We start from the raw sequence: 26254 nt of genomic DNA, 5'->3' as shown, positions 1-26254 counted from the left end.
CCACTTACTCCATCCCTGTGGTTCTTGAGAGGGTGGTGGTGGTGGTGGAGAAAGATGCTCCCCACCAATTAGAGACTCCCAAAATAACACAGCAATTCAATCTGGGGATCTGGGAGATTTGTCAAGGATCATGAGTGACCTCCCCTCCTCACTGTTGCCCAAGCTCCCTGAATACCAGAAATCGAATGATAAACAAACAACCACTGGAATCTGATCAGCACCCAGCTCAGTCTGAAAGAGAGTAAGGGGGAAGCTGAAGGGAAACTAGGACTCTCTGAGTGAAAAACCAATGTCATTCCATAATTTCCAAAGTACCCTTCTCTATATCAATGTTCTCTCTTCCCCTCTCCTTGCACTTTTCAAACACCCATAGAGCTGCCCTGAATGAGTGGAAAGTTTCAGGGTTCAGGGAAAGCCTTTCTCCTCCCCCTCTTTGCATTGTCTAAAATCAGCCTCAGCTGTTCCCAAATTTTCTTTGCTGCTGATGTCAGTCTATCAAAGTGTCTCACCCTGAGTTCCCCCAGGAAACAAGGATGGGGTGGAGAGAGCTGGAAGGACCATGTTAGGAATAAGAGGTGGAGCTGTGAGCAGATATAAAGACTCAAGTCTAGGGAACTCCTAGGCACTTAGGCAGCAGCCCCTTCTTTCTCGACCTAGTCTCCAGTTCTCCAGTGTTCTTAGGTGAGCCTGCCAATTGCCACTGCTCATGATGGAGGCCATCAAGAAAAAGATGCAGATGCTGAAGCTGGACAAGGAGAATGCTCTGGATCGGGCAGAGCAAGCTGAAGCTGAGCAGAAACAGGCAGAAGAAAGAAGTAAACAGGTAGGCACTGGCACTCATCTCTCTTACCTACTGGTCAATAAAACATTGAGATGGGAGAGTTCTCATGGGAAAGGAAGTAACTACTGGTGTGAGCTTCTTCTTTGGGTAGGAGCGACTCCTCTTTCTCCCCAGCCTCATTTGAGGGCCAGAGGACATCTACCTCAGACTACCTGTGTGACCTTGGGAAAGTCAGTGGCCCCTTCTGAGCCACAATGTGTCTGCTGGATTTAAGTGGGAGTGGACCATCTTTTGGAAGAATCTCTGACCTCTAGAGGAAAAGGTGGGAGCTTGGCATGCAGTATCTCTTTTCCCTTTAAACTGAGTCACAGGCATCTACACCCTTAGATATTTACTATCCCAGGGTCTTAGACAAAAACCAATATGGCTTGGTAATCTTAGGGTCAGAGATCTCAAGGTCACAGCGTAACTCCTGGGGCAGCAGGCTGGAAATGATGGAAAGTATGTCTTTCTGTATGGTAAAATAGAGGTGGGTTCAAGGGTCTATCAGGGTCCAAGAGCCAAGAGTCCAAGGCTCCACTATTATATGTGTGTGTCTTTGTGTGTCTCTCCGGGCTCCTACAGTTGGAAGATGAGCTGGCAGCCATGCAGAAAAAGCTGAAAGGAACAGAGGATGAGCTGGACAAATATTCTGAGGCTTTAAAGGATGCCCAGGAGAAGCTGGAGCTGGCAGAGAAGAAGGCAGCTGATGTGAGTATTAGAGTGATGGGGGATGGGTTTAATCTATACATAAAGATCTTCCTGTTAATGGTTGACTAAATTCCACACAGACTTCAACATATACATACTTCTGTGTCCACAGAACACAGACATATATACTCACACGTATCTTTGCATATAACAAGATGTTGTATACCATCTTAATGGCTTTGTTTTTCTTAAAGACATGTAGAAATTTTATCTTTCTGTTCCACCCCAACGCTCCCTGGATTTAATTCTCTTTCCCAGGAATTAGACAAAGGGAAGGGACTCCAAGTCCAAGCTGCTATCACTTATCTTACCTCCTCCCACATGCTACATTCTTAGCTTTTGTGTCCAAGACTTGGCACGTAGGTATGTGTATTAATAGGGAATCTCTCATCTCCCAACTGCCCAACAACAGCTCGGATTTCACAATGGATATAAGAGGTCACACTGACCCTGGCCCTGTATGGATTTATTTATCTTGGCCAGTTTGGCATCTCCCCTTTTGCCAGGAGATGACAAACGGCAGCAGGGAAGTTCCTTCAGGGATAGACTGTAATAGAAGCTAAGATGGAATCTGAGGGCATAAAGGTATCACCACCAGATCTTACTCAATGACCTTGAGTAAATTAGTTTCTCAAGAGCTGAATTTTCCCATTTGAAAATGAAATAAATCCTCTTTTTTCCACTTCATATTATCCCCCATTCACCTAATTTCCTTTATCTTCAACCTCGAAGTTTGCTGCAAAGATAAATGAGAAACTAGGTAGGAGGTTTTTTTGAGAGAAAAGTACTATAGGAATCTTGACAGAAGAATATCCTAGAATTGATGGAAACATAGCCAATTCTCAGTGAACTAAGTTAACAGGGAAATAGGAAAATGTGTTATTTAAAAATTGCATTTGGATTTGGGAAAAAGAGGGACAAAGTGTGCCATTCAAAAATACCTTCAGATCCTTAAATTCAGGCATTTTGCCATTAGGTTTCTGACCTCCTCTTTGGCCTTACACTACTTTCAGTGGTTCTGGGAAGTAGTGAGGGTTGAATGTGTGATGCCAGACACAAAGTGGGTAATAAAGATTATACATACTGATAGTTTCCAAATATTTTGGGGTATGGCAAACTATTAATTCTCCCTTCTTAAAAAAACTGGAAAAAACACGGGTTACCCCCAGGGTTTTGGGCAAGTGCTTGATGGTCTGCTAGCATTGCCCTAGCCCAGGTACCTGGTAGACCTCTCTGGTTCCAATAAATGGCATGGGGATAGAAGCTTTCATAAACTGGCATATTATCAAGAAGATAATGGGATTTCCTGGGGACGAATTTTAGCTGTTTTACACACACACACACACACACACACACACACACACGTCATCCCCAACCTAGATATGGTCAACTCAGTATATTCATTTGAAAGAAGCCTTCTCACAATTATAAAGGAATCCAACAAAAACCATTTAAACATGTAGAATGTGGGTACAAAACCTCTCCCTGTCTTGTTGGTTTTCCTCACAGGCCAAGAAATATCCTTAGAGATATGTAAGAGAGAAATAGGAGAGGAAGGTTGTGGGTAGGAAGCAAAATTCTCTTAGGTTTTAATGGAAGCAAGAAGAAAAGGTTTCTTTCCTCAAAGCTGGGGTTAGCAAAGTTCTGCCTGTGGTCTCAATAAAGAAAGGGCAACAAGATTTAAAGAGAAGAGCAAGAACCAGAGTCATCAGCAGCATAATATATGCATCTTTGGGGGAGAATGTCCGATACAAAGGAAGTTAATACTCAGTTTCTGCCCTTGAAAAATTAATAAGTAAATAGAGCATATTACCTTGATGTAGATGTAAGGCAAAGGGAGGGAAGAGGGAGTCAGTAACTGTATGTTTACACAGGGAGTGCTGGTTATCTGGAAAGCATTTCTGGAAAGCGTAAGATTTGCTAGGACTGCTTGAACAAAGAAAGGGAAAGAACACAGCAAGGTCAGTCCACATGTCATTTTTTTCCTTCCCTAGTCTTTCTAAGGTCCTTTTAATCCAAGATGAAATCAGAAGCCTTTTAGAGAGAAACAAGGGGAAAAAAGAGAGCAATGGTTAGGACATAAAGTCATCACACCCTTTTTTAGGGACAGGAGGTGGGGAGGATGGGGAGAGGAGGGACGGGGAGGGACATATACACCTGTTGACATAATGTTGTATTGTTGGTTACCAGGAAAACAATAGCACTGGGACCCTTGCTGTCAGTGCACCTGCTTCTCTGGATCAAGAGGAGATTATCTGTTCAAATGTAGCAGCTTCAGGAATGCAGTGGTGCTCTCAACCCCCTTTGGTTTATCTTGGATGAGGTCTTCCGCTTCTTCTTCGCTAGGGTACAGGTGCCAGAGTGCCCCCTGCTGATCAGAACCCATATGACAAGGTCTCACTACTGCTTCCATAGTTCCTCCCTTCAATCAGACTTCCAAAGTGAGTTGGAAAATTTCCAAGGCCATTAGGGCTACATTTACTGAGGCTCAGAATACTGACTGGTCTTCCTTCCCAATTCCTGGAGAAAAAAAAATGAAAGAGTACAGATTACACTATTGAGCAAATTACTTAATGTCTATCTAAGTTGTTTCCTCTGAATATTCTCATTGCTCAGTATTTCCAAAAAGAAAAAGGAAGACAGAGCCTCTAGGAGTAGCCGAAGAATGGAGCATTAGAGCCAGCATCAGGTTTGTCTACCACCCCCTTTCAGGGGTCAGGATTCTGAATTCCTAGCCCAGTTGTTCACACCGTAATTCTCTTAAGGGAAGACAGAGCTGCACCAGAGGAGAGATTTATCATTGTTAGGTACTGGGAAGGTGGGAGAAATAAAAAGTAATAGGAGGGAAGGTAACAAAATTCTCCAGTCTCTTTACTACTGTGTTTTCAGAAATCCTGCATGACAGTGCCTGTAGGGGCAGTTTCTAAGTTTAAATATAACTTAGAAACTGAAACGTAACAGGGAAAAAGTTTAGTAACTTACATAAAACACTTAAGTTCATAACTGATGCCAGATAAAATGAGAACTTTGCCAATGTGCCTGTCTCTTCCACTGGAATAGTTCCCTTCACTGACTTTCAGGAGATGGGAAAGAGCCTACCTGAGCAGACTTGGAAAGCAGACTGCAGAATGGGGGCTCTTTTGAAGAGGGGGCCTAGGATGTCTCTTAGGCTTTATTTCTCCCCTCCCCCCGTTGTCTGCTCTCTGTGACCATTCAGTGTGTGTTCTTTTGTGTCCGCTTCTATCCCTATCAGCAGCACCGGGAATCTGTGTTTCTTTTTGTTGGGGCAGGGCTGCACTTTCTTTTGCGCTGGGCGGCTCTCCTTACAGGGCGCACTCGTTTCATGCGGGGCTCCCCTAGGGGGGGGACACCCCTGCGTGGCAGGGCACTCCTTGCGCGCATTAGCGCTGTGCATGGGCCAGGTCCACACCAGTCAAGAAGGCCTGGGGTTTGAACCATGGACCTCCGACGTGGTAGGCAGACGCCCTATCCATTGGCCCAAGTCCGCTTCCCTTTTAGGCTTTTCTTAGAACCTGGTTTTGGAGCCCTATGTGGGGTGGGCAGAAGCACCTAACGTAGGATGTCTCCGTTGTAGAGAGGACACAGGCGCTCTAAAGGGCAAATGGTGACGGGTCAGCCTTGGGGGAGTGAGGGGTCAACTGCGGAGTGTAATGGCGGCACGATAGTTATGAATGGGCCAACCATTGTGGGCAGTCTGCCTGGCCAGAGAGGCTAGGCCGAGATGCGCCTTCCGGTTACCATGGTAGACCTCCCTCTTTCCAGCCCCGCCCCCCTTTACTGGCCCAAGGGAAAATGCCTGGAGCGGTCGCCTAGGGCGACTAGGAAGCCCCGCCCCTTGCCCGCCGGTGTAGGTCTCCCTCCAGTGGACTGCCTTCCCGCCGGCCTGGCGGCGGGAGGGGGCGCGCGCGGCAAGGGTGGCGTCACATCCGGGCGGGTGGGTGAGTTCCGGTATTTCAGGGCGGAGCAGGCGGAAGTAAGGGTGAGAAGCGGCTGCAAAGCCGAGCGGAGGAGGCAGGAGCCCGAGGCGAGCAGTTGTTGGGTGGGCACCATGGCCGGGATCACCACCATCGAGGCGGTGAAGCGCAAGATCCAGGTTTTACAGCAGCAGGCCGATGATGCGGAGGAGAGAGCCGAGCGCCTCCAGCGGGAAGTGGAGGGAGAAAGGCGGGCCCGTGAACAGGTACGAAAAAGGCGAAGCTCTTGAGGTAGGGGCCGGCGCTGGAGCAGCCGGAACTCCGAACTGGGTCCTGTTCATGATGGAGCACGATCCTCAGGGGGCCAACAATCGGAGATGAAGTTGGAGCCCGGAAATTAGGTGGAGTTCTGCTCTAGAAGGGTAGCAGGCAGGCGAGGAGGGAGCTGGGTGTTCGGAAGAGCAGACCTGACCTTTGAAGGGATTGACCCTCGTGGGGCCTGGTGAGTGGTTCTCGTCTTTTCTCCCAGCTCATTCATTGAGTCTTTCAGACTCGGGCGCGGCCGGGGGAGGGGCTCAGCGGACTCTCCCTCCCCCACTTCCCGGTTAAGGGCGGGGGAGCTTTGCTCTTGCTTGAGGTTTCCGGCCCAGGGAGTAAGAATGGTTGAGTGTTTTTCTGGTCTGGGAGGGGCAGGGCCGAGCCTACCATGGAAGGTTGAGGGTCGAAGGGTGGGAACCGCCAGAAAGCCCCCGGTTTGGCCTGCTGGCAGCTTTTCCGCTCTCGCCTGCTCAGGAAATGAGGCAGCAGTCGACTGAGGGGAAGCGCGGTGCCCTCCCTGGAGGTTGAGGCCACAGCACCGCCTCCCATCCTCCGGCCTGGGGCCTTTTCCTCTTAACGGAGAGCCCTTGCAGCTGCTATCCCCACTCTACGTCGGCGTGAAGCGGGAGGGGAGGAGATGGTATTTTATTCCTTACGTTAGTGCAAGTGTAGGAGCTAACCTAACTTGTCTGGCTCTATCCGTGATGACCTGGAAGGCAGGAATTTATGTCAGATTCAGGCCTTTATTGCTGAAGTGTGATCAGTGCAAGCTGAACCGGGTAAGAACGTTTCCTCCGTGCAGAGCTGATAAGCGAGTGTAAGTGGCAGGGAATCAGAGTGCCAATCTCTGCCAAGTTTCTAGTTGGCCTAGGCAATGTGGTGTGGAGATAATGTCAGGGGGACCTTTAGTGATGTTTCTCTTATACTTTCCCAATTATCCAGCATAGTCGTTTTTTTCTTTTGTCCCCAAAGTTCAGTAAATATCTGCCCTACTAAAAGCTGGAACTTAAAATGTTGGTGGAAGGAATGGTGATTCTTGAGATTGTTTGAAACCGCTTTCTGTTTAGAAATAGTTGACTAGTTACTAAAACCCATAAGATTTTCCAAAGTCTAGGGTGCAGTCTAGAGGGTGGAGCTGGCCTCCTGTGGTTTTGGAGAATCATGAGGTGCTAGATGAAAGAAAGTAACTTGCGAAAATGTGAAGAAGAAGACCTAATGAAAGAATTCTTGTGGTTTATTGGTGTTCTTTGTTATTCTTTTCCCTGGTAAGGTTTTTTTCTTTTTGGCTGTTCCTGTGGGGAATGGCTCAGAACTAATGCTTAGGTTTTTTGTTGTTGTTGTTTTGGGGGGGAGTGAAATTTTGAAAAGGGTGGGAAATAGGGGAAAGCTGCTAACCCAGGGCCCAGGTTAATACTTTAAGATGGTTAGACTACTCACATCTTTTTATAACTGGGCATGGGGATGCTGGGAGCTTATTGTCCTCTTCCGTCACTTTTACACCTGGATTTTTTTCTCTACTCAGCATGCCAGCAATGTCTAATTATCAATTCAGGTGAGTTGTGCTGGCAGGGTTACTCTATGACTAGTGACTTTCTCATCTCCTTTGTTCTGAAGACTAGATAATCTTAAAGGGAAGACAGGATGGCTGAAGGGATAGGAACATTTTACAAGTAGTTTTAGAGTGGGTGATGGTGGGGATACTGCTGTGCCTACTGCACCCCTGGGATTTGATAGTTTTCTTTCTAGGAAAATTTGGTGCTTTTTTTCCCCATTCTTGATGACTCTGAGGTAAGCAGCAGAGCGAGCAATTTGAGGTGTTTCTTAAGCTACTCAGAACCTGCCAAATTTGCTTTTTGAGCTGAGGTCTAGTGAGGAAGTCCTCAGAATGGGGAAGTAGGGTGATAGTTAAATATTGAAGAAACCAGTACCTTCTGCTCCCCAGATTGAGGAAGCCTAATCTTTTGACTTTCTGCTTTAGTGAACTTTGATCTTCTCCTGAGGAGATATTCTTGGGAAGGGTCCAGGGTTCTTGGACTGCCTATTAGGGCACCCTGGAATGTGGTTTTTGTAGGCTCCTCCCTTCTCTGGAGCCAGAAGCTCTCAGCACATTTCCGATGATGCTGTTAGTGGGATTGTCACTTATTTTCCTGGTTGCTTTGTGTGAACATCTAAGCCACCCTTGTTGGGAAGCTGGAGGAGTCCAAAACTAAGACATGCAAGTTGTTCTAGGATCCCTTTTCTTTTCTGCTTTTGGCCTGCAGATTGAGTTTTTATAATGTACCAAGCACCTTGTCATATCCACTTTTGATTTTGAATTTCCTTTGTACTTCTTAGTAAACTTAAAGGGAAGGCAATATAATATTTAAATGCTTTCATTTCCTTATCTGTTTTTAATACCCTTTCTTAACCTCGCTCCCTGGTAGTTTTCTTTCTTTTCTGCTCTAAAAAATTTGGAGCTACTATATGAAGGAGTGATTGGGCTCTGAACAGCGGTTTTGATTCTGGCCTTAATCCCAAATTCCTTGTCTCTGGAGAGGGTTAGAATTCTGGCTATTGTGTAGCTCTCTCCTATTTGTGGGATCTGGTGGACTAAGCAACAGCGTTTGTCACCTTTCTTTGGTTTAGATTTGCTTTCCTGTTGATTACCTTTCTCTCTCACTGCATACCCCTCCCCCATACAAGAGCACACACTCACAGGGTAGAGGCAAATAGCCCTTTGCTCAGAGTGCCTCCACTTAGACTCCACCTTTGTTTACTCTGGGGCAGATAGCTCTATTCCCTTCCTTCCAACCTGAGTCCCCCTTGGTGAAATTTAAATTCCCCAAGGACACAGTATCTGCTGGGGTAGATACATTTGTGAACACTGTGAACTGGAGCAGTCCTCTACTCACAAGGGCTCAAGCCTAACTTTTCTATTACTCTTTTCTTTTGAATTTCAGCTATGGCCTTTGTCTAAAAAGAAACCCCAGGGTGACAGAATGCCAGATTTAAGCTAATGCCCTTCTGTCCTCTGAGCACCCATTCCCTGTCAGTTTCTTGCCTTGAGTATGCTTGGGGAAATCTCTTGGCAGTGGAGGATGGTAGCATGTATGCCAAACTCATTTTGCAAATGAAGCTATTGTCAGCCATCTTCTCTAATGTTACTGAATTGCTGCTGCGGCCCCTCCACCCTGCCGTGGGATCTTTGCTTTCTGGGCAGTGGAGCATCCTATTAGTACCTGAAAAGAAGGACCTCCGAGTATCTTCCAAGCTGGACGAAGGTGTGTGGCCTCGAAGGTCAAAACTACACCTGGGCATGGCAAACCTAAGAGAATTAGAGAAGCTCAAAGCTTAATGTGTGGTAGGGCCATGGATGGTCTGATCAGGAAAAGTTAGTCCCTTTCAGTTCTCTTAGTGCCACCTTATTGACTTGAAAGGGACCTGCATTGTGTATAGGTTCTGGCCTGAAGGAAAAGTCAGATGTCTTCCTTATTCCTTTAAACTCAGTATCAGATCTTGATTCTGCAGGCTTTTGTTTCATTGTAAAGAGTTGACCTTCTGTGAGAGGAGAACAAAGAGAACAGCAGTGGTTGTCCACGCACCCCACCCCCACCCCCACCCCCACCCCCACCAGGGTCTCCGAAGCTTGTGCTGGGACTCCCCATCTTAGATTCTTCTTTTGGTACAGACTAGTTCATGTGCGCATGCTCTTGTGAGGGCACCAAGATGTGTTTTCTCCTCCTCCCTTTTTAGCCTTGCTAAGAATGCTATTGTCAATGCTGATTTGTAGGAGAAACTGCCAGAGCCAGCTTGTTGTCATGGAAACTATACCCCACCCCCATAGCCTTTTTTTCCTATACCAGTTTGGATAACTACTGATGAGCTGGATGGGATCTGGCTTTCCATGAGCGTCTTCCTAATCTAGTTCCATTCTTTGTTTTTTAGTTCTAGGCCTCTGAATGGTAAGGAATTGTACTGGCAGTGATTCCTAGTAGTTACCTGATAGACTGAGTTGTTCTCATAGTCTTAACTAGTTGGCCTTTCTTGGCTTCTGAGATGAAATGTGTGTTGTCTTAGGGGACATCCATTTTCCTGGAACAGACAAAGAATACTGGTCTTTGTGGTGTTTTGATTTGTATAGTTAAGAGACGCAAATGGTTTCTTATTAATGTTAGTTTACTTGGATTTTCCTGTAGCCTGGTGGTCAGATTGTAGCCCCTGACTCCAATCTCTTGAAATTCCCTTGTTTGTGAAAATTTTTGTGCCAAATAACCTGAGTCTTTGGACTATCGCCCTCCCCATAGGGGCTGATGGCTCAGATTATTTCTATAGCTGCCCCCACCCCTGACTGCCAGGAGGAAATCAGGGTAATAGAATTCAAATACAGTCTGGACTGGAGAAGAGAGATCGAGTTTACCAGGCACTTGGATAAGCATCTGAACCAGGTGGTATGCAGGGCAGATTAAATTCTTACATGGTTGTAGCAGTCTTAGTGGGAAGGCTTTTCTACCATTTAGAATTCATCACATGTGGCCTGCCTCTTGTCTTTCTGTGTTTCTTATTCCAGTGCCCTGCAGGAGGTGTGGGATTATTGGACTCTAGCCTATGCCTTATTGTAGGGTGGAGGCCAGGGAGAAGGTGATAATAAGTTACTGAAGGTAGAAGCTAAGCAGATGACTAGAGGAGTAAAAAGGAGACAAGAAGTTTAGAAGAGAGGTCATGGGCATGTATCCACAATTTCTTTGGGTAATATCATCAGGGCAGATCATTTTAGCCAGAAAAAGCTCCTCATCAACTTCTAAAAAGGAGGGGTCTGGTGGCTTGGGAGCAAGTTGAAGGAATTGGGGGGGGTAGGCACCCTAAGGTTCTAGTCTTTCACTTTCCATTTTGGAAAGGCTATTCTGGGAGACTTTACTGCTTTGCAGCAAAATAATAGATGATCTAAGAGTCTCTCTTTAAGAAAACTTGCTTATTTGTTTTTCCAATTTCTGAGGCACTTAAGAAAGTTGCTGAAGGATGAGATATGTTCAAGCCAGAGGTCAGGCAGAAAAAAATCCTTCACTGGCTACCTTTTCTGATCCCAGTGTGTTCAGGAAATTGAAGAGTCCAGAAAGGTGGTATTAACTGTCACTGAGCTCAGCAAGGAACTGAGTTTTAAAACGCCTTTGAGAGTTGGTTGGTGGAAAAGGGAGGAAATACATATAATCATATCTGCTAGATCTTAGATGAATATGAGCTAAAACCAGGTCTACCCTACTAGAGTCTGGCCTCTTTATGATGGTCAACCCCATTCTTCTGCTGCTTTTCATGCTTTCCTCTTCCCCTTTCTTTTCTTTTCATTCAAACGCAGGCTGAAGCTGAGGTGGCCTCCTTGAACCGTCGGATCCAGCTGGTTGAAGAAGAGCTGGACCGTGCTCAGGAGCGCCTGGCCACTGCCCTGCAAAAGCTGGAGGAGGCAGAGAAAGCTGCTGATGAGAGCGAGAGGTATGTGGGGGGACCTTGATGGAGTATGGATTTCTAAAGAAGTTCAGAATGGCTCTGATAAAAATTTCCTTATAGATGTATTTTTAAAATTAGTAATGTATATCTTAAAAGAATTTCTTTTCTTTTGTTCTGCATATTCTCTCCCCTTGAAGACAGGAAGGGTTACGTGGACACTGTCAGCCTTTTTTTTTTTTTAAGATGTATTTTCTTTTTCTTTTTCCTTTTTTTAATTTATTCCCCACTCCCCTTGCCGCCTGCGTTCACTCTCTGCTCTCTGTGTCCATTCGCTGTGTGTTCTTCTGTGTCTGCTTGTCTTCTCTTTTTCTCTTTAGGAGGCACCAGGAACCGATCCCGGAACCTCTGATGTGGGAGAGAGGCACTCAATCACTTGAGCCACCTCAGCTCCCTGGTTTGCCCGGTCTCTCATTGTCTTTCCTCTGTGTCTCTTTTTTGTTGCATCATCTTGTTGCGTCAGTTCGTGGTGTGGGCTAGCTGGCCTTCATCAAGAGCTGAACCCGGGACCCCCCAGATGGTAGATGGGAGCTCAGTCACTTGAGCCACATCCACTTCCCCATCAGCCTTTCGTAATTGGTATTTTTCTAAAAATTGACCTAATGACCCATAAATGGTGTCACCAGTATATACGCCACTTAGTGGATCGTAAACTTCCATTTGTGAGATAAGTTCCCCTAGAGTAGTGGTTCTCAAAATGAGATCCCAGATCTGTAGCATCAGCAGCACTTGGGAATATGATAGAAATGCAGATTCTCAGTCCCTTTCCATAATCTGCTAAATCAGAAATGGTGAAGGTGGAGTCCAGCAATCTGTTTTAGCAAGTACTCTCAACCTTGCCAGTACTATTAAAATCCACCCCCCCAGGGGAGGGCCAGGGGTAGGAGAAAACATACCTTTATGTTTAACTAGTTCAGTAAAATTAGAATCAATTGGGAGAGGGACCTGGGCATTGATGTTAAAGTTCCTCCATTAATTATTATATGTAGCCAGAATTGAGCACTCTTGAACCAAATTACAGCTCATCTTTGTGGAAGTAGGCAATTGGTTTCTTGCCACATGTGCGTTAAATTAGAACAAAGGTGTGTGAATATTTGCATGGGATTCAGCTAGGCTTTTCAGAATGAAAAGTGTTCTTTGAGGGGTACATTAATACAGTGTGGCTGGCTGTGAAAATGAATAAAATAGATATGTGTATACTATTATAGAGTGGTATCCAAGTTGTAGAAAATGAGGAACGCTAGTTGCAGAACTGTAATATATGATTTCTTTGGGGTGTGGGGAAAAGGGGTGGGTTGGTGACTATGGTATATATTCATATAAAACATTTCTGGAAGGGTTATGATGCAGGGTTACTTCTAAGAGCAGGATTAGATGTGGGACAGGAGGCTTACTTTTTACTTTATGCCCTTACACTGTACATTAATATTTAATTTTGATCAGCATGTATCATTTTAAAATGAGTAATTTTAAACAAAATAAACCAGGGTGATAGAGTAGTGCAATGGGATTTTCCTTTGAGTGGCAAGCAGAGAGGAATCTGCTTTAAATGGTGCAGTTCTAGGTTGTTTGGAATGGAGCTGATGACACATTCCTTAGGGTGTCATTGCCACAATTGCCCTTGTTTTTTCTGGCAGAGGTATGAAGGTTATTGAAAATCGAGCTTTAAAAGATGAAGAAAAGATGGAACTCCAGGAAATCCAACTCAAAGAAGCTAAGCACATTGCAGAAGAGGCAGATCGGAAGTACGAGGAGGTAAGGCACCTTCTGTTTGCCCCTCTCTTCCGTGATATCAGGCTTCTGCAAAGAACCATCCATAAGAGGGAAATGGCTCCTTCCTTGACTCACTGACCTGCAGCATGGTCTTTTCCTGTAGGTGGCTCGTAAATTGGTGATTATTGAAGGGGACTTGGAACGCACTGAGGAACGAGCTGAGCTGGCAGAGTCGTGAGTATCTTGCTTCCCCAATCTTAACATACCATTCTGTCCCTTCCCCTTTGGCTTGGGCACTAATGTGAATAAACTAGCATTCCTTCAGACTTGTTAAACGAGGCCTAGAGGGTAGGTATCCTCTGTAGTGTGTTCTTAGATCCAAACAATGACTTTAGGCTTTCCTGTTCTCTTGATTTGACCAGGTGGGAAACAAATGAGGCTCCCTTATTTTTTGTAGGAAGGGTTTACAAATTGAGGGAGAATAAAGACTAATAGTTGGCAAACAGCTTACTGGAAGATCTGACTCCTTCCTCCTGGAGTCCGTTTCTTTTGAGTCATTGAAATAGCTGTGCTGACTTAAGATCTGTTATCTGTACCATTCTGCCAATCTGCTAGGGATCTTTAGGGCAGAGGCAGACATTTATTAACCGCTCCTGTTGGCACCTTGTGGGCCTTGCATAACAAAGTCACTGCTGATGGACATATATTTGTGCTTCCCTTGCATTCCCCTCTCCCAGACATAACATATCATGACCATGGTGGTGCTTTCTTCCCATTTTTTGAGTTCTTGCATTTTTTTTTTTTTCTTTTCATTTTGCTGCTTGTTTTCTTGCTGTGTTCCTTTTTGACCTTTCTCCCTCCCCACTACCTGGCTTGTGCCATCCCCGTGACTGTCACTAACAGCCGTTGCCGAGAGATGGATGAGCAGATCAGACTGATGGACCAGAACCTGAAGTGTCTGAGTGCTGCTGAAGAAAAGGTACTAACCATTAAGCCCACAGAGAGGTTATATGTATGGTGTGGTTTTGTTTTGTTTTGTTTTGCAGCTGCCTCCCCTCCACTGGTTGATTTGTTGAGTGCTTTCTCATATCTTCATGGAATGCTCCATTCTTTTTCCCTCACTTGGCATCTTTCATCTCTTCTTTCCCTGGTTGCTTCACTGCCTCTGCACAGGATCTCTCCTTCCCTTGGGTGATTTGGGGGACTGTATGGGTTGGGCATCTGTTCCCACCTTCACCCTGGGTAGCAGCTGTTCTGGTTCTGATTTCTACTAAGAGGTCTTTATTAGGATCTAAACATTCTGAGTCCTAGCCCAGGAGGGTCCACTTCCTAACATACTCTGTGGTAGAGGGAGGAGGGTTAATGCTTGCTCAAATTATCTGGGAATATCTCTTTCCCCATATGCCTTTCAACTCTTTCTACATATAGGTTCAATTCACGTCTGTGTGTCTCTCTCCCTTTTTTTATTCTCTTTCTCTTCCCCTTTCCTCTCCTGCGGTATTTAAAACATTCTCAGTAAGTGTTCTGAGCTGGAGGAGGAGCTGAAGAATGTCACCAACAACCTCAAGTCTCTTGAGGCTCAGGCGGAGAAGGTAGGGGCTGGTTTGGGAAAGTGACAGGTTCTGGGGCCTTGGTCCCATTGAGAACTCTCTTTGTACTTGCCTACCTACTGCTCAGATTCTGGGTTTAATGCTAATTCTTACGCCCTTTGATTGCTCTGGTTAGAATATCTTCGTGATTTCAGGTGACTGAGGTCATGATCTCCTCAGGCTAATTGATAACTGCTGTACTGACAGGCAATTATCATGGGCCCTAGTGGGCTTTCTAAAAGACATATCAGGGCATCAGGTAGAATCAGGTCTGAGACCTATTGAGCAGTCAAGGCAGATGACTTCTCTTTACCATAATGTAGAACTGTTTCAGCCTTGGGGTGTCACTACTGCTCATTAAGCAAGAAGGAAAAGCACCTACTTGCCTTGATCTGAATAAGATCAAAGCTTAGGTCCCTTGGAAAAATAAAGGTCCTGGAGGATTCTGATCTGAGGACATAGATTTGTGGATTTTAAGTACCTATTGTCCAAAAACAGTCCTTGCCCTTTCTCATGGACTGTTTAGTACATTAAATCCAAGAGACTGTTTCGTGTAAGAACGAATGTGGCTGGGGGAGGGTATTTTCAGTGTCAGTGATTTCTATTCTGAAGATTTTATTCTTCTCTTACAGTACTCTCAAAAAGAAGACAAATATGAAGAAGAGATAAAGATTCTTACTGATAAACTCAAGGAGGTGAGCTGAAGGGGATTATGGGGAAGGATCTAAAACATTTAGAGATGTATAAGGTATTAATATAGACTTAGATTTGGCTGGCTTTGGTTCTGAAAGGTCTTGAAGGTGGAAGAAACAGGTCCTTCAATAGAAGGATTTGTCTTATCCATCTCTGGTTCTGAAAAGTTTCATATCTTTTCCCAGGCAGAGACCCGTGCCGAGTTTGCTGAGAGATCGGTAGCCAAGCTGGAAAAGACAATTGATGATTTGGAAGGTATGGAGCCTGGGAGAAGGATTAAAATAGAGAAATATAAAGGAAGACGTTGCCCATTGACCATTAACCTCTTTTCCTAGACACCAAAGGCAGTTGGTAGCAACTTGGCATGTACCCTTTGTGTGCCCTATCTATGCCACAGCTAGGTGAAGTGGGTCAAACTCTAGAATTGGACTTTTAATCTTTTCCTTTACTGAGTATTTTCCTCCTCCCCTTTGAGAATACTCGTAATTGGTGCATTTGCCTTCAGTTTAGTTTTCTTAAATCTTTAGTCTGTGGGTTGAATTGGAAGCCATGCTTTCAGAGGGCAACGAGGACATGTGTCACCCCATGACTGCTTTTGGCAGTCTGTTTACCACTTGTGCTGTAGAGATCTCCCCAAGAGATGAAGCTGTAGAATGACTGTATCTCAGTGCTTTCTAAATACTTCCCTGTCCCCCCAATTTAACAACTGCATCATCCACCCCGACAAAGGAAAGCATACTTTGCTTTGAGGGCTGCAAGGCATGATCCTTTGGTACACAGGGTGGCAGGATATTCTTTGGGAGAGTTTGGGAAGGCAGTCTGGAATAACAGGACCAAGAATTGTGAAGAAATATGAATACTGATGTGTACTTTCTCCCATTTTAATTTTTGTTAAATTACACTTCATCACTGTTAGGAATTAGGTTAACTTGAGTGGGAGTGGCACCCTTCTGAGTGCCTTTGGTAATAGGAATTTCTAGTCATGAGTGCTCCCAGTTTCTCAACTTCTGTTGCAGTTGATTAGAAATACCAAGAAGTCCACTGGATTATAGAGGACAGTGGATCTGTAAGTGGTCAGTCATGGCTGCCAGGATAGATTTTTCTCCTCACTGTGGTACTCAGACCCAAGGTCACACTTGCATTTTCCTGATTTCTAATGATTCCCTCTCTCCATTTGCTTCTGATACCTTACACTGTGACCCCTCATTCTTCCCTGTGGTTCCTGTTCCTGCCCAGATGAGCTCTATGCCCAGAAACTGAAGTACAAGGCCATTAGCGAGGAGCTGGACCACGCCCTCAATGACATGACCTCTATGTAACTATCTGACAGCAGAACTGGGCTGGGTTCTTGGCTTGTGGTGTGCGGGGGGGTACAGGCTGTGCATAGTGTGCTTTGGTTTTGTCCTCTGGAAACTAGAATCTCTACCCTTATCTTGAAAACATTGGTGCTGGTTACTTGTTTGGGAGAAGCTGGGGAGACATTTAATCTCAAACAGTGGTAGAACCCTGATCTACATGAGGCATATATTTTTTTATACCTTACTTTTTATTCATAGTCCCTTCATTGTACTGTAATTTTTCTATTTGTTTCTCAAATACAGTTTTCTCAGAAGGGACATTCCTGAAGGTAGAATTGTGTTATATACAACTAAGTGAAAATAAGGTCCAGAGAGCCAGTGACTTGGGCCTTAATATATCATAAAAAACTCAGACTTCCTTGGTGTATTTGATCTGTGTCTTAACATTTAAGTGCTGGTATTAAAGCACCTAAAAATCTAACAGTCCCAGGAGCAAGCCAGGAGTAAGCAGCACCAAAGAGAGTTGTTGGGGGCCCTCATCTGTTTGCTGTGGATCCCTGATCCTTGATGCTAATCTGCCTCCTATTTCCCACTAACCCTGAAAAGAAGCCATATGTCTTAGGCTGTAGTATTTGGCTCGTGTTTTTGGTTTTTTTTTCATTTCTGCTGCCACGTCTTCTTTTTTCTCCTCTTCCTTTCTCCCAAATACGCTGCCTGACTGATGTTAGTCTGTCTCACCTAGAGTCTCCTTCTTACTTTTTCATACAGATAACTATCACCGTTTCTGCTCTGTTCTGGATCTGCCCCTTTTCCTCGGGGGACCCAACGCCCCACTCTCGCTCTGGATTCCATTTGGGGTCATCCTGCTTGGTCCCCAAGGCACTAGGATGGGTTGGGGGTTGGCACAAAGCAATTTATGTATTATCTTCTATCCCCATCCTAAATTAAAATCTTAAGCTGCTGGATGTCTTATATGCCACCCTGCATTTGTGTCATTGACAAACCTGCTGCTGTCCCCAAGAAGGAGCCTTGGGGGTGTGATGTGGGGAACAGCTTTTGTAAGCTCCGCCTCCTCTGACTTATGTAATCAAAGCCACTTTTGTGTGTGTCTATTTTTTTTCTTGACATTTAAACTCAGCTGAGTCCTTCAGTTGTGGATTAGCGGAGGTTCCTTAGGATAAGGGCTCTAGTCTTATTCCTCAAGCTGAATGAGCTCATCCAAGCCATTTACTTCCAGGTTCTCATCTTGGCTGGACTGTTTCTGTCCTCTCTTTAGGTCCTCCTTTTGAGATAGTGAGGTTACAGGACCATAGAAATGTCTCCCGATACTTGTTCTCTTCCCTTTTCCAGTGGTTCAAATGGTACATCCACACAACATCCAATAGACCCAAATATATTACCACTAGAATTGACTAATGATATCATCCCACGTCACAGAAAAATACATAATGGATAGAATTTTTAAGTTTTACATTTTCTTCTTTGAGCTTTTCTTACATATTTGGACCTGCTAGCACATGCTAGTGGGATATAAAACAAGTAATAAATGAGTATTTTTGGAAAAACTAAACTAAATATTCATATTTTAAATTATATGCACATAGGGATAATGAATTATTACATACATAAATGTGGTAAATTACTGCTAGTAAAATTGTTCTTGGTTCATACTGTGGAATTAAATATCAACATTTCTGAAGTCCCTATTTCAATTTACACAGAGATGATTGAATCTGGATAGTGCAGCTGCAGTTGTACTTTCCTAAGCATCTAAATGTTGTTCCTTTATTACTTTAGTTTCCCACAAAATATGTATTTAAAACTTTTTCTTTTCTTTTACACAGATAAAGCCAGGTAGATAGATACTTCTCCCAATCTAAAATTTTAGGTCTTGTATCAAAGTCATATTTCAGTCTGTCCGTGTTTTCTTCCTACCACATAATCTTTGAGGTTAAAGCCCAGATTTATTTATTTAGCTGACATAGTATCTACTAAGCACAGGGTATTAAGGTGCAGTGAAGACTAATTTAAGAGGGAAGCACCACCCTGTGTAAGGTTATTCAGAATCTAGAGAACATATATAAAACTAAAGATCTTTTGTGTTAAGAACCAAAAATAATAAATTCTTTTTGAAGCTTAGAAGAGGGAAGAAATTGATTCTAGTGAGGATGATTAGGAAGGATTCACCAAGGAGGCACATTAGGTACTTAATAAACATGTTAAAAATTGCCTCTTTATTTTCATTGGGTTCCAAAGATTGGATTTCTGACAAGAAGAATTTGGCTGAGGGAGAGTGGCTTTGAACCTTCTGGCCAGGGAGAAGAGAATAAAGGCACAGAGATGGGGGGGAGTGCACAGAACTATCAAGGTAGATTTAGACAAAATAGGGGACCGAGGAATGTAGTAAAATCAGGCTGGGGAGTTTTAATTTTTGTATATAATATGGATACCACTGGAGATACCGAACAGGAATATTTTATGGTCTGAAGTAGCATATAAGAAAAGTTAATTTGGTAGCTGAATTAAGAATGTATTCGGAGGGAAGCAACTTTGCAAAATGACCAATTAAGAGTCCCAAATTTCAGTGATTTGCGTGCCATTTTCAGTGGCTTTTGCCATAGCAACATGCTGACTATGCTACTGCTTTCTTAGTTTTTATTCAGATCTACTCTTTTTAAATTTGTTTTATTCTTGCTCTCAGAAATTCTATCTTAAAATCAAAGGTTTGAAGGTTCTGGTATTTTTTTTTAGTGCATATTAAAGTAAATGTAGCTAATAAAAAGTATTTAAGAATAGTAGTAGTAGAGAGATGGCACTGAAGATGGCCTTAAGTGTGAGAGGAAGGGGGGAGAGTATAGCTCAAAGGGTTGAGTACCTGCTTCCCATATACAAGGTCACAGGTTTGATCCCCGGTACCTGCTAAAAACAACAAACAAACAAATGAAAAAACCATCTCTTATTGGGGAGTGAGTGTAGCTCAGTGGTTAAGGGCCTGCTTCCCATGTATAACGTCCTGGGTTCAATCCCTGCTGGTACCGTCTTTAAAAAAAAAAGTTAGAGGAAAAGTCAAGGATAGTTGGTTTTGAGCCTAGGAAGATGATGGTATTACAGATGTAGGGAGGTCACATGGTCTTGGTTTGGCGAGACAGGAGAAGGTAGACAAGAATATAAGTCTGAAAAACTGGCAGGTATCCAGATAAAATACTGGAGTTTAGAAAGGACGAGGTCAATATTGGAAATCCGTAAAGCTGACAGTTTAGTCTATGGTGGTAAATGTCCCCTAAGGGGCAACTGCAAATGTGGAAAAAATTAAGCAGTGAGGAAAATCTGTAGAGGAAAAAGCCAGGTGGAACTGATTGGAAGGATAGAAAGAGCATAAGTACTTTTGATGTTTTCGAAAGTTCAGTCTTGGATGATTTCCAAGTGTTCTTAAAGACAACCTGTCTAATAAGACAGATTGAAAAGGAAGACAAATGAAGATAGGACATTAATGCTTTAGAAATTTAAGGATGCATTTTGAACATTAAAGGTCAAAGGGGGCATCATATTTCAAGGGACAAAAGAATGAGTTAGTGGAAAGAAAATGAAGGCAATAAGTAAATAGCCTTCTATAGCAGTATTGTCCAATAGAAGTTTGGCAGTGATAGAAATGTTCAACTGTGCTGTCCAAGTACCCACTAGCCACATGTGACTGCTGATCACTTAAAACCTGGCTGAGGAGCTAAATTTTTAATTTAAATTTCAAGAGCCACATATGGCTAGTGGCTGCCTTGTTTAGCACAGTTCTAGATATTTAGTATTTATGTGGAAGGAGTTGGCTTTGGGATGGAGAAAGTCTTTGAAAGGAGAGGATGGAGAGAGATAGGGAGAAAGGTGTTTCTTTTAATGTACCGTATCCTTGCAGATGCCATCCTTTATTTGAGCCTGGATTGGCTATGAGAGTAAGATCAAGTACCATTGGTCATCTCAGAGCAGAGCATTTGACCTTTTTAACTTTTCTTTTAATTTCTAAGAGAGAACTACAGGGTGCTGTGTTAGATTCCGTTCTTCCCTTCTTCCCTTCCTTGTTATTGGGATGAGGAGCGAAGCATGGTTAGATACCCTGTATTATCTAGTAGGTAGAATTGACCTATGTTATATTGGGCAGCCTTGTCTTGCCCCACCTTGATCTTTCTTTTCAGATGTTATTGGTTGAATACTCCCCAGCCTTAAAATTAGGAGAAAGTGAAAATTAAAAAAAAAAAAAAAAGGCAAAATCTGATCTTTCACCCTCATTCCTTGAATGTTGGGGCTTTAAAGTGGATTCCCTTTGCTCCAAGGTCTCTCTTTTTGACACACACACCACTTTCCTGTGACAGAATGAAATTATCCTGATTGAAACCAGTGAAGCCTCAGGATGTCTAGCATCCATGAGATTGGATGCCTAATTGGGCATGGCTGAAGGAAACATGAGACCAAAATGGGTTCTCTCCCTTGCCTTTTTTTTTGCCTCTGTTACCAGGGAACCAAGAACTTTAATTAACAAGCTGGCATCTGATTCTGAATTTTCAGTCACTAGAGAGTGCAGTGTCTTACTAGGTTCAAGGTGAGAGCCTTTTTGTAATTTAAGGAAGCAATAAAATGGTCCCATTCTTTGTCTCCTTATTTTTACCTTAACATGGAACAAAACCCTCATTGGCTGGCCAGGCTGTCTAGACGGTTAAAATCCTGATAACACCCTTCTTTCCCAAGTTAGGAATGTAAGTCTCCACAAACTATTGGTTATGGATACTACAAAAGAGCCAGACTGTATATAGGATCTATATATAATATAACACCACAAAGTTTGTGAAATGAGAGTTCAACACAAATTTGAACACCCAGTATTTGTCAAGGATACACCAGTGACTAAGATAGGCCTCATGGAGCTTGTAGACTAGTAGAATGTTTCTCATTTGGAGGACTTTTGGCATGCAGAGTGGGACAACTCCTGGTTGTACAGAATATTCTACCTCTTGTTGTCACCTGCCCAGTAAATGGCTATAGAACCCTTTAGTCATTCTGACCATCAAAACCTGCCTCATACGTGTCCAGATGTGGGAGGGGCAATACTGCTGGTTTAATGGGAAGTACAGTTTTTTAAACCATCCTAATTCTGTCAATTCAACTATTATTTTTGGCTAGTTCTTCCCAAGCTCTTTTTACACATAAACATTTTCTGTTTTGATGGTGTATATAAAAATGGCAACTATTACTGGTACCACCCTGGTCCCAGCATCTGGGTGGAACTGTGGAACGAATTTACACAGTTTCTCAACCCACATGTGCAGTTGATTTTAGAACTTTTGTAGGCCCCTTTGAACTTACTAAGATACAGCGACCATTTTAAAACGTGTAAAACACAGGTAGAAACCTGTTTGTGAACTTCAGAGGCTATTAATTGTGAGTAGACCAGGAAATAGTTTGGCCTTCCTGTCCTCAAATTTCCATTTCCCCTGTACTGGGCAGATGGATTTATTGTCCCTACACACCCCCTCTTTAAGGTATGCTTCAAGTAGAAAATCCAGGTAAAGCCGGACTTGAGCACCTAACTACTTTTATCAGGAATACTTTTGCCTATAAGCAGCAGCTTAACAATAGCTTGAATAAATTGTGCAATATATTTGTCTCACTCACATAATAAAAAGTGGGGCCATGACCACCTGTGGCATGCTGTAGCTGTGGGTTTTTATGATTTACTTAGTCTTTCTCTTAAGATTGAAATATGGTTGCTGTAGCTCCTGTCATCACATCCATGTTCATGACTAGAAGGGAAACAAAAGTTTTCTAAAAAGCCCCCACCAGCCTAGCCCTTACATATGAATGGCTAGAACTGGATTTTATCACTCTAGCTGCAAGGGAGGCTGAGAAAGCAGAAAACAGGATAGTCTTCATTGACTTAGATCAATAATTCATCTTCAGAGAGCGGATGTGGCTCATGCAGTTGAACCTGCTTCCCACATAGGAGGTCCCAGGTTTGGGACCTGGTCCCTCCTAAAAACAAACAAAAACAAGCAAAAAAAGAAACAAAAAAAACAACTCTAGGGGTGATATGGCGCAGTGGTTGAGTGCTGGCTTCCTAAATATGAGGGCCTGGGTTCAATCCCTGGCCCCAGTACCTTAAAAAAAAAATCATCTTTCCTGGGACCAGGCATACTCTTAACCCTAACAGGTTCTGTTAGCAAGAAAGGGCGAATTGGCTACTGATTGAATAGACACCCACTAAGAGTGGTCTATCATAAATCCCTACTATAAGAAGCATGAGAAAGTCTAGGCCAATAGAATTTGGGTATAGGGGTATTTATCCTAGTCAGCCTTTAGTAATGTGTTGAATACTTTTACAGAAAAAATGTTCATCTCTTCAGTTCCTTTCAAGTCCTGATTATTATAAATGCATTTCTTCAAAGCTAGCCATATTCCTTCTGTTGCCCTGTTTCACTTTTCTCAGTTTCTCAACCCAGGGAATAAATACTGTGAAGGGGGTATTTTTTCTCCCTGAAAATATTGTCTTACCACCTTGTCAGTCTGATTTTTTTTTTTAATCCACTGGTCTGGGCATCTTTCCCCCAAATGACTGCCTCTTAGTGCCCTCTTTCTGAATCCTCCTTGCATCCTTTCTGCCTTACAGATGCATGTTATGTATACCAGCTAGTTGAAAGACTCCAAATTTACTTCTGGTACTCAACTAACCTTCCCTTTTTCTCTTTCTCCTCCTCTTTTTCCTCTCCTCTTGTTTTCCCTCCTTTCTGTTGCTGCTGCAGAGCGTCTCTACAGCCAACTTGAGCGAAACCGCCTGCTTTCTAATGAGCTGAAGCTAACGCTGCATGATCTGTGTGACTGATGGGCAGGGCTCATTGATGCCTGTTAAACCGAGCTTACTGCTCACACCACTGACCTGGACCCCAGCAAAGAGCTGATTGTCATTTTAGAAGTTAATTATTTTGCCCTAAGCAAATCACAGCACTGAATTGCTTTTTAATTGGGGCACTTAGAATATAACCTAAGCTTTTTATTATAATTTGATTTCCTCACAGCATTGTTGTGAACTGTTAACAAGTGCATTTTTATCCCTTTTCAAAGGATTATGGGTGATGGAGGGAGGGGCCTGAGAGTATAGCAGGAAAATTGGGAGAGATTTCTGTTTTCCACCTTTATTTGCTGCTGTTTCACTTGTCTACTGACCATAGGATCTGTTTTCCTACCTGGATGTTTTCTAAAAATAAAAGGACCAATGTGACAAGATGTTGTAACTACTTCATCTGCAGGCCCAGGGATGGGCCCTTCTGACTGGGTGGAAAAAAGGGAAGAGAAAGAAGAGGGTGTGGAATATGAATATGGGGCTCTGTTGCCATTGCCTTTGCTGAGTTGAAGATTTGAGTGGTCCCCACCTCCCTTAGAATGGTCACAGTGGTTTGCTTGCTGGAAAGATTAGATTTTCCTTGATAATTCAGTTGGTGGTTTGCTTCCTGATGTTTTCCTTCTCCTTTGAGCTTCCTTCTCCTGCTTTTATATTTATATTTAACTGCAAGGAACTGCCAAAGCCTGGTTCTGAACAATTGCTCTACAAAAATCTCGATTAAGATTTTGCTTACAAATATATGTTTGGCTAATGTTCTTGACTTAGTTTTATTTAGAGATTCTTTGACTTAGCTATGGGGATGCTTTTATTTTCCCACTGAACTATTCTTTCCCCCTCTACTTTGGGGGAGAGCCTGTGGCATTGTCCTGTACTCTTTTTTTTTTTTTTTTTTTTTTTAAGTTGAGATTCTGATGTCTCGACTGGCACAATCATCAACCTGCCAAGGAACGACTTCTAGTAATTCCTGCGAGCAAAGCCTGGAAGAGTGGATAGTTGAAGTTTAAGTCTGGTTCTTCACTTACTGAAAGCTGAAAGCCATGGTTGGGTGTGAGAGGGGGAGGAAATGGCTGATAAGGACCCCAACTCCCTCCCCCAGGAAGTAGAGCAACACCTGCAACTCAGTAGGCAAACCAGAGGCCCTGCAAAACTGAGTGATGCAATGGCTCACTTCTGTGGCTGAGAAGGCAGCTATTTTATTAGTCTGCAGCCTCCCTGCAATAGGAGCAATCCTGAGTGGGCAGACCTGGAAATTGACTTCTAGCTTTTGTAACTTCTCTCCTTTGCCCCCATTAGATAAACTGAAATGCACCAAAGAGGAGCACCTCTGTACACAAAGAATGCTGGACCAGACTCTGCTTGACCTGAATGAGATGTAGAGCACCCCAGTCCTGCCCTGCTGCTGCTCCTCCCTTTGACCCTGACTCCGCCTGAGGCCAGCTTGCGGGAAGCTGACCTTTAAACTGAGGGCTGATCTTTAACTGGAAGGCTGCTTTCTCCTCTTTGCTATATACCCACCCACCCAACCCTGGCCCTGTGTCTTTTTCACCAAACTGTCTCTGCCTCACCCAGAGATTGCAGCTGGGCTAGGGGGCTGAGCACCTTTGGGAACAACATTTAAGGGAATGTGAGCACAATGCAAGTGTCTTTAAAAGCATGTTGTGATGTATACATTTTGTAATTATCCCCCTTTTTTGTTGTTGTAGCAGCCATTTGTAAAACATTCCAAGTAATTCCACAGCTCTGATGCAGCAATCTAATCCCTTTCTCACTTTTGGAAGGTAGTTTTTCAGCTTAATAGATATTGCCAACCCCAGAGAGGAGGGAAAGAAGGATGGGCCTGCCTCACTGAGAGCCGAACATAACCCAGGGGAAAACTCATTGATTGCTCTACACAAAGCACCAGCCAAACCAGAAAAGTGATCCCAGGAGTTAGCCCCCGCCAAAAAAAAAAAGTGCTGTTCAGGTATTCAGCTTTAAGTTAACTTAGGGCAAATTTATTGTTGTTATTATTATTTTAATTTTTCTCATCAGAAGTGACCAAATTAATATGTTGAGACCAGTGTCTGAGACCAAATCTTTGTCCCGTTCTTTCTCTACTGCCTTCTCAATGGCTCACAGAATGGATCATGTGCCTCTTATGTTGGGGTGACCACCGCTTTACTCTCTGGCCTCCTTTTAAGAAAGTAAAGAAAATTATGTTTTTGCCACTAATTTAGCCATATGAAACATCTCAGCACCCTTTTCTGGGTCTGAAGCTGCTTTCTCTAAAAAGTGCCATCTCATGCTTTGGATCAGTCAGTGCTACAAAAATCTTGAATAGCATATGGACAAAACTTTTTAATTTTTTTATTATTTTGAAACTTTGCTTTTTTGGGGTAGGGGAGCACTGATCAACCCACCTGGCTGTGAGTGCTCTCTACAGTCTGGGTGGCAGTGTGCTGATCTTTTACAATTCCTTTCCCCACCCAATTTCTCCCTTTTTGGTGAGGTTTCTGTGAGGTCTGTTAGGTGTGCATCCTGCAGCTTACTGGCTTAAAATGTACTCTCCTTTGGTGTGGTCTCTTTTGGGGACCAATTGGGAGAAAGAGAAACCAATAATGCAACTGTTTTGATACTGAAAATTGACAAGTTTCTTTTTGAAATAAAGAACCAGTCCCTCCAACCCTCAGACCTGCTTGTCTTTTATTTATTAAATCTAATGTGCTTTCTCCACAGGAGTTATGAGGTTTGGATTAAAAACCAGGTTTTTGTTTGGTAGCAACAGGATTTAATGGAGTATACATGCTTTGGAAACAGACCAAAATGGGGTTTAAAACTCAGCTCTG

The 26254-nt window shown here is 43.5% G+C and overlaps 1 protein-coding gene across 12 annotated transcripts; it reads left to right on the top strand.

The window, feature by feature from the left end:
• Positions 1 to 617: 617 nt before the first annotated feature.
• Positions 618 to 26097, top strand: TPM3 (tropomyosin 3). 12 transcript variants are annotated; one of them, XM_004474988.5, is made up of 10 exons: positions 618 to 823; positions 1406 to 1531; positions 11114 to 11247; positions 12897 to 13014; positions 13136 to 13206; positions 14489 to 14564; positions 15194 to 15256; positions 15440 to 15509; positions 16491 to 16569; positions 17321 to 17511. In XM_004474988.5, exons 1-10 carry the CDS (start codon positions 707 to 709, stop codon positions 17322 to 17324), a joined length of 858 nt encoding a protein of 285 aa, XP_004475045.1. In that variant the 5' UTR covers positions 618 to 706; the 3' UTR covers positions 17325 to 17511. The 12 variants fall into 12 exon arrangements, with proteins under 12 accessions (XP_004475045.1, XP_004475047.1, XP_004475049.1 ...); XM_004474990.5 differs by lacking the exon at positions 14489 to 14564 and adding an exon at positions 13876 to 13951; XM_004474992.5 differs by lacking the exons at positions 16491 to 16569; positions 17321 to 17511 and adding an exon at positions 24723 to 26097.
• The last annotated feature ends 157 nt before the right edge of the window (positions 26098 to 26254 follow it).

This window comes from Dasypus novemcinctus, chromosome 13 (genome assembly GCF_030445035.2).
Source record: "Dasypus novemcinctus isolate mDasNov1 chromosome 13, mDasNov1.1.hap2, whole genome shotgun sequence".
Classification (NCBI taxonomy): domain Eukaryota; kingdom Metazoa; phylum Chordata; class Mammalia; order Cingulata; family Dasypodidae; genus Dasypus; species Dasypus novemcinctus.
Note: the sequence above shows the minus strand (reverse complement) of the source record. Positions and strands in the feature narration are given on the sequence as shown.

Bases quoted from the DNA above. Each gene is read 5' to 3' on its own strand.
- TPM3 (XM_004474983.4), top strand. From the start codon at position 5,274: ATGCGCCTTCCGGTTACCATGGTAGACCTCCCTCTTTCCAGCCCCGCC. The intron at 13,015-13,135 runs GTAAGGCACCTT...CTTTTCCTGTAG, and splicing joins CAGATCGGAAGTACGAGGAG to GTGGCTCGTAAATTGGTGAT. The intron at 13,207-14,488 runs GTGAGTATCTTG...AAACATTCTCAG, and splicing joins CGAGCTGAGCTGGCAGAGTC to TAAGTGTTCTGAGCTGGAGG.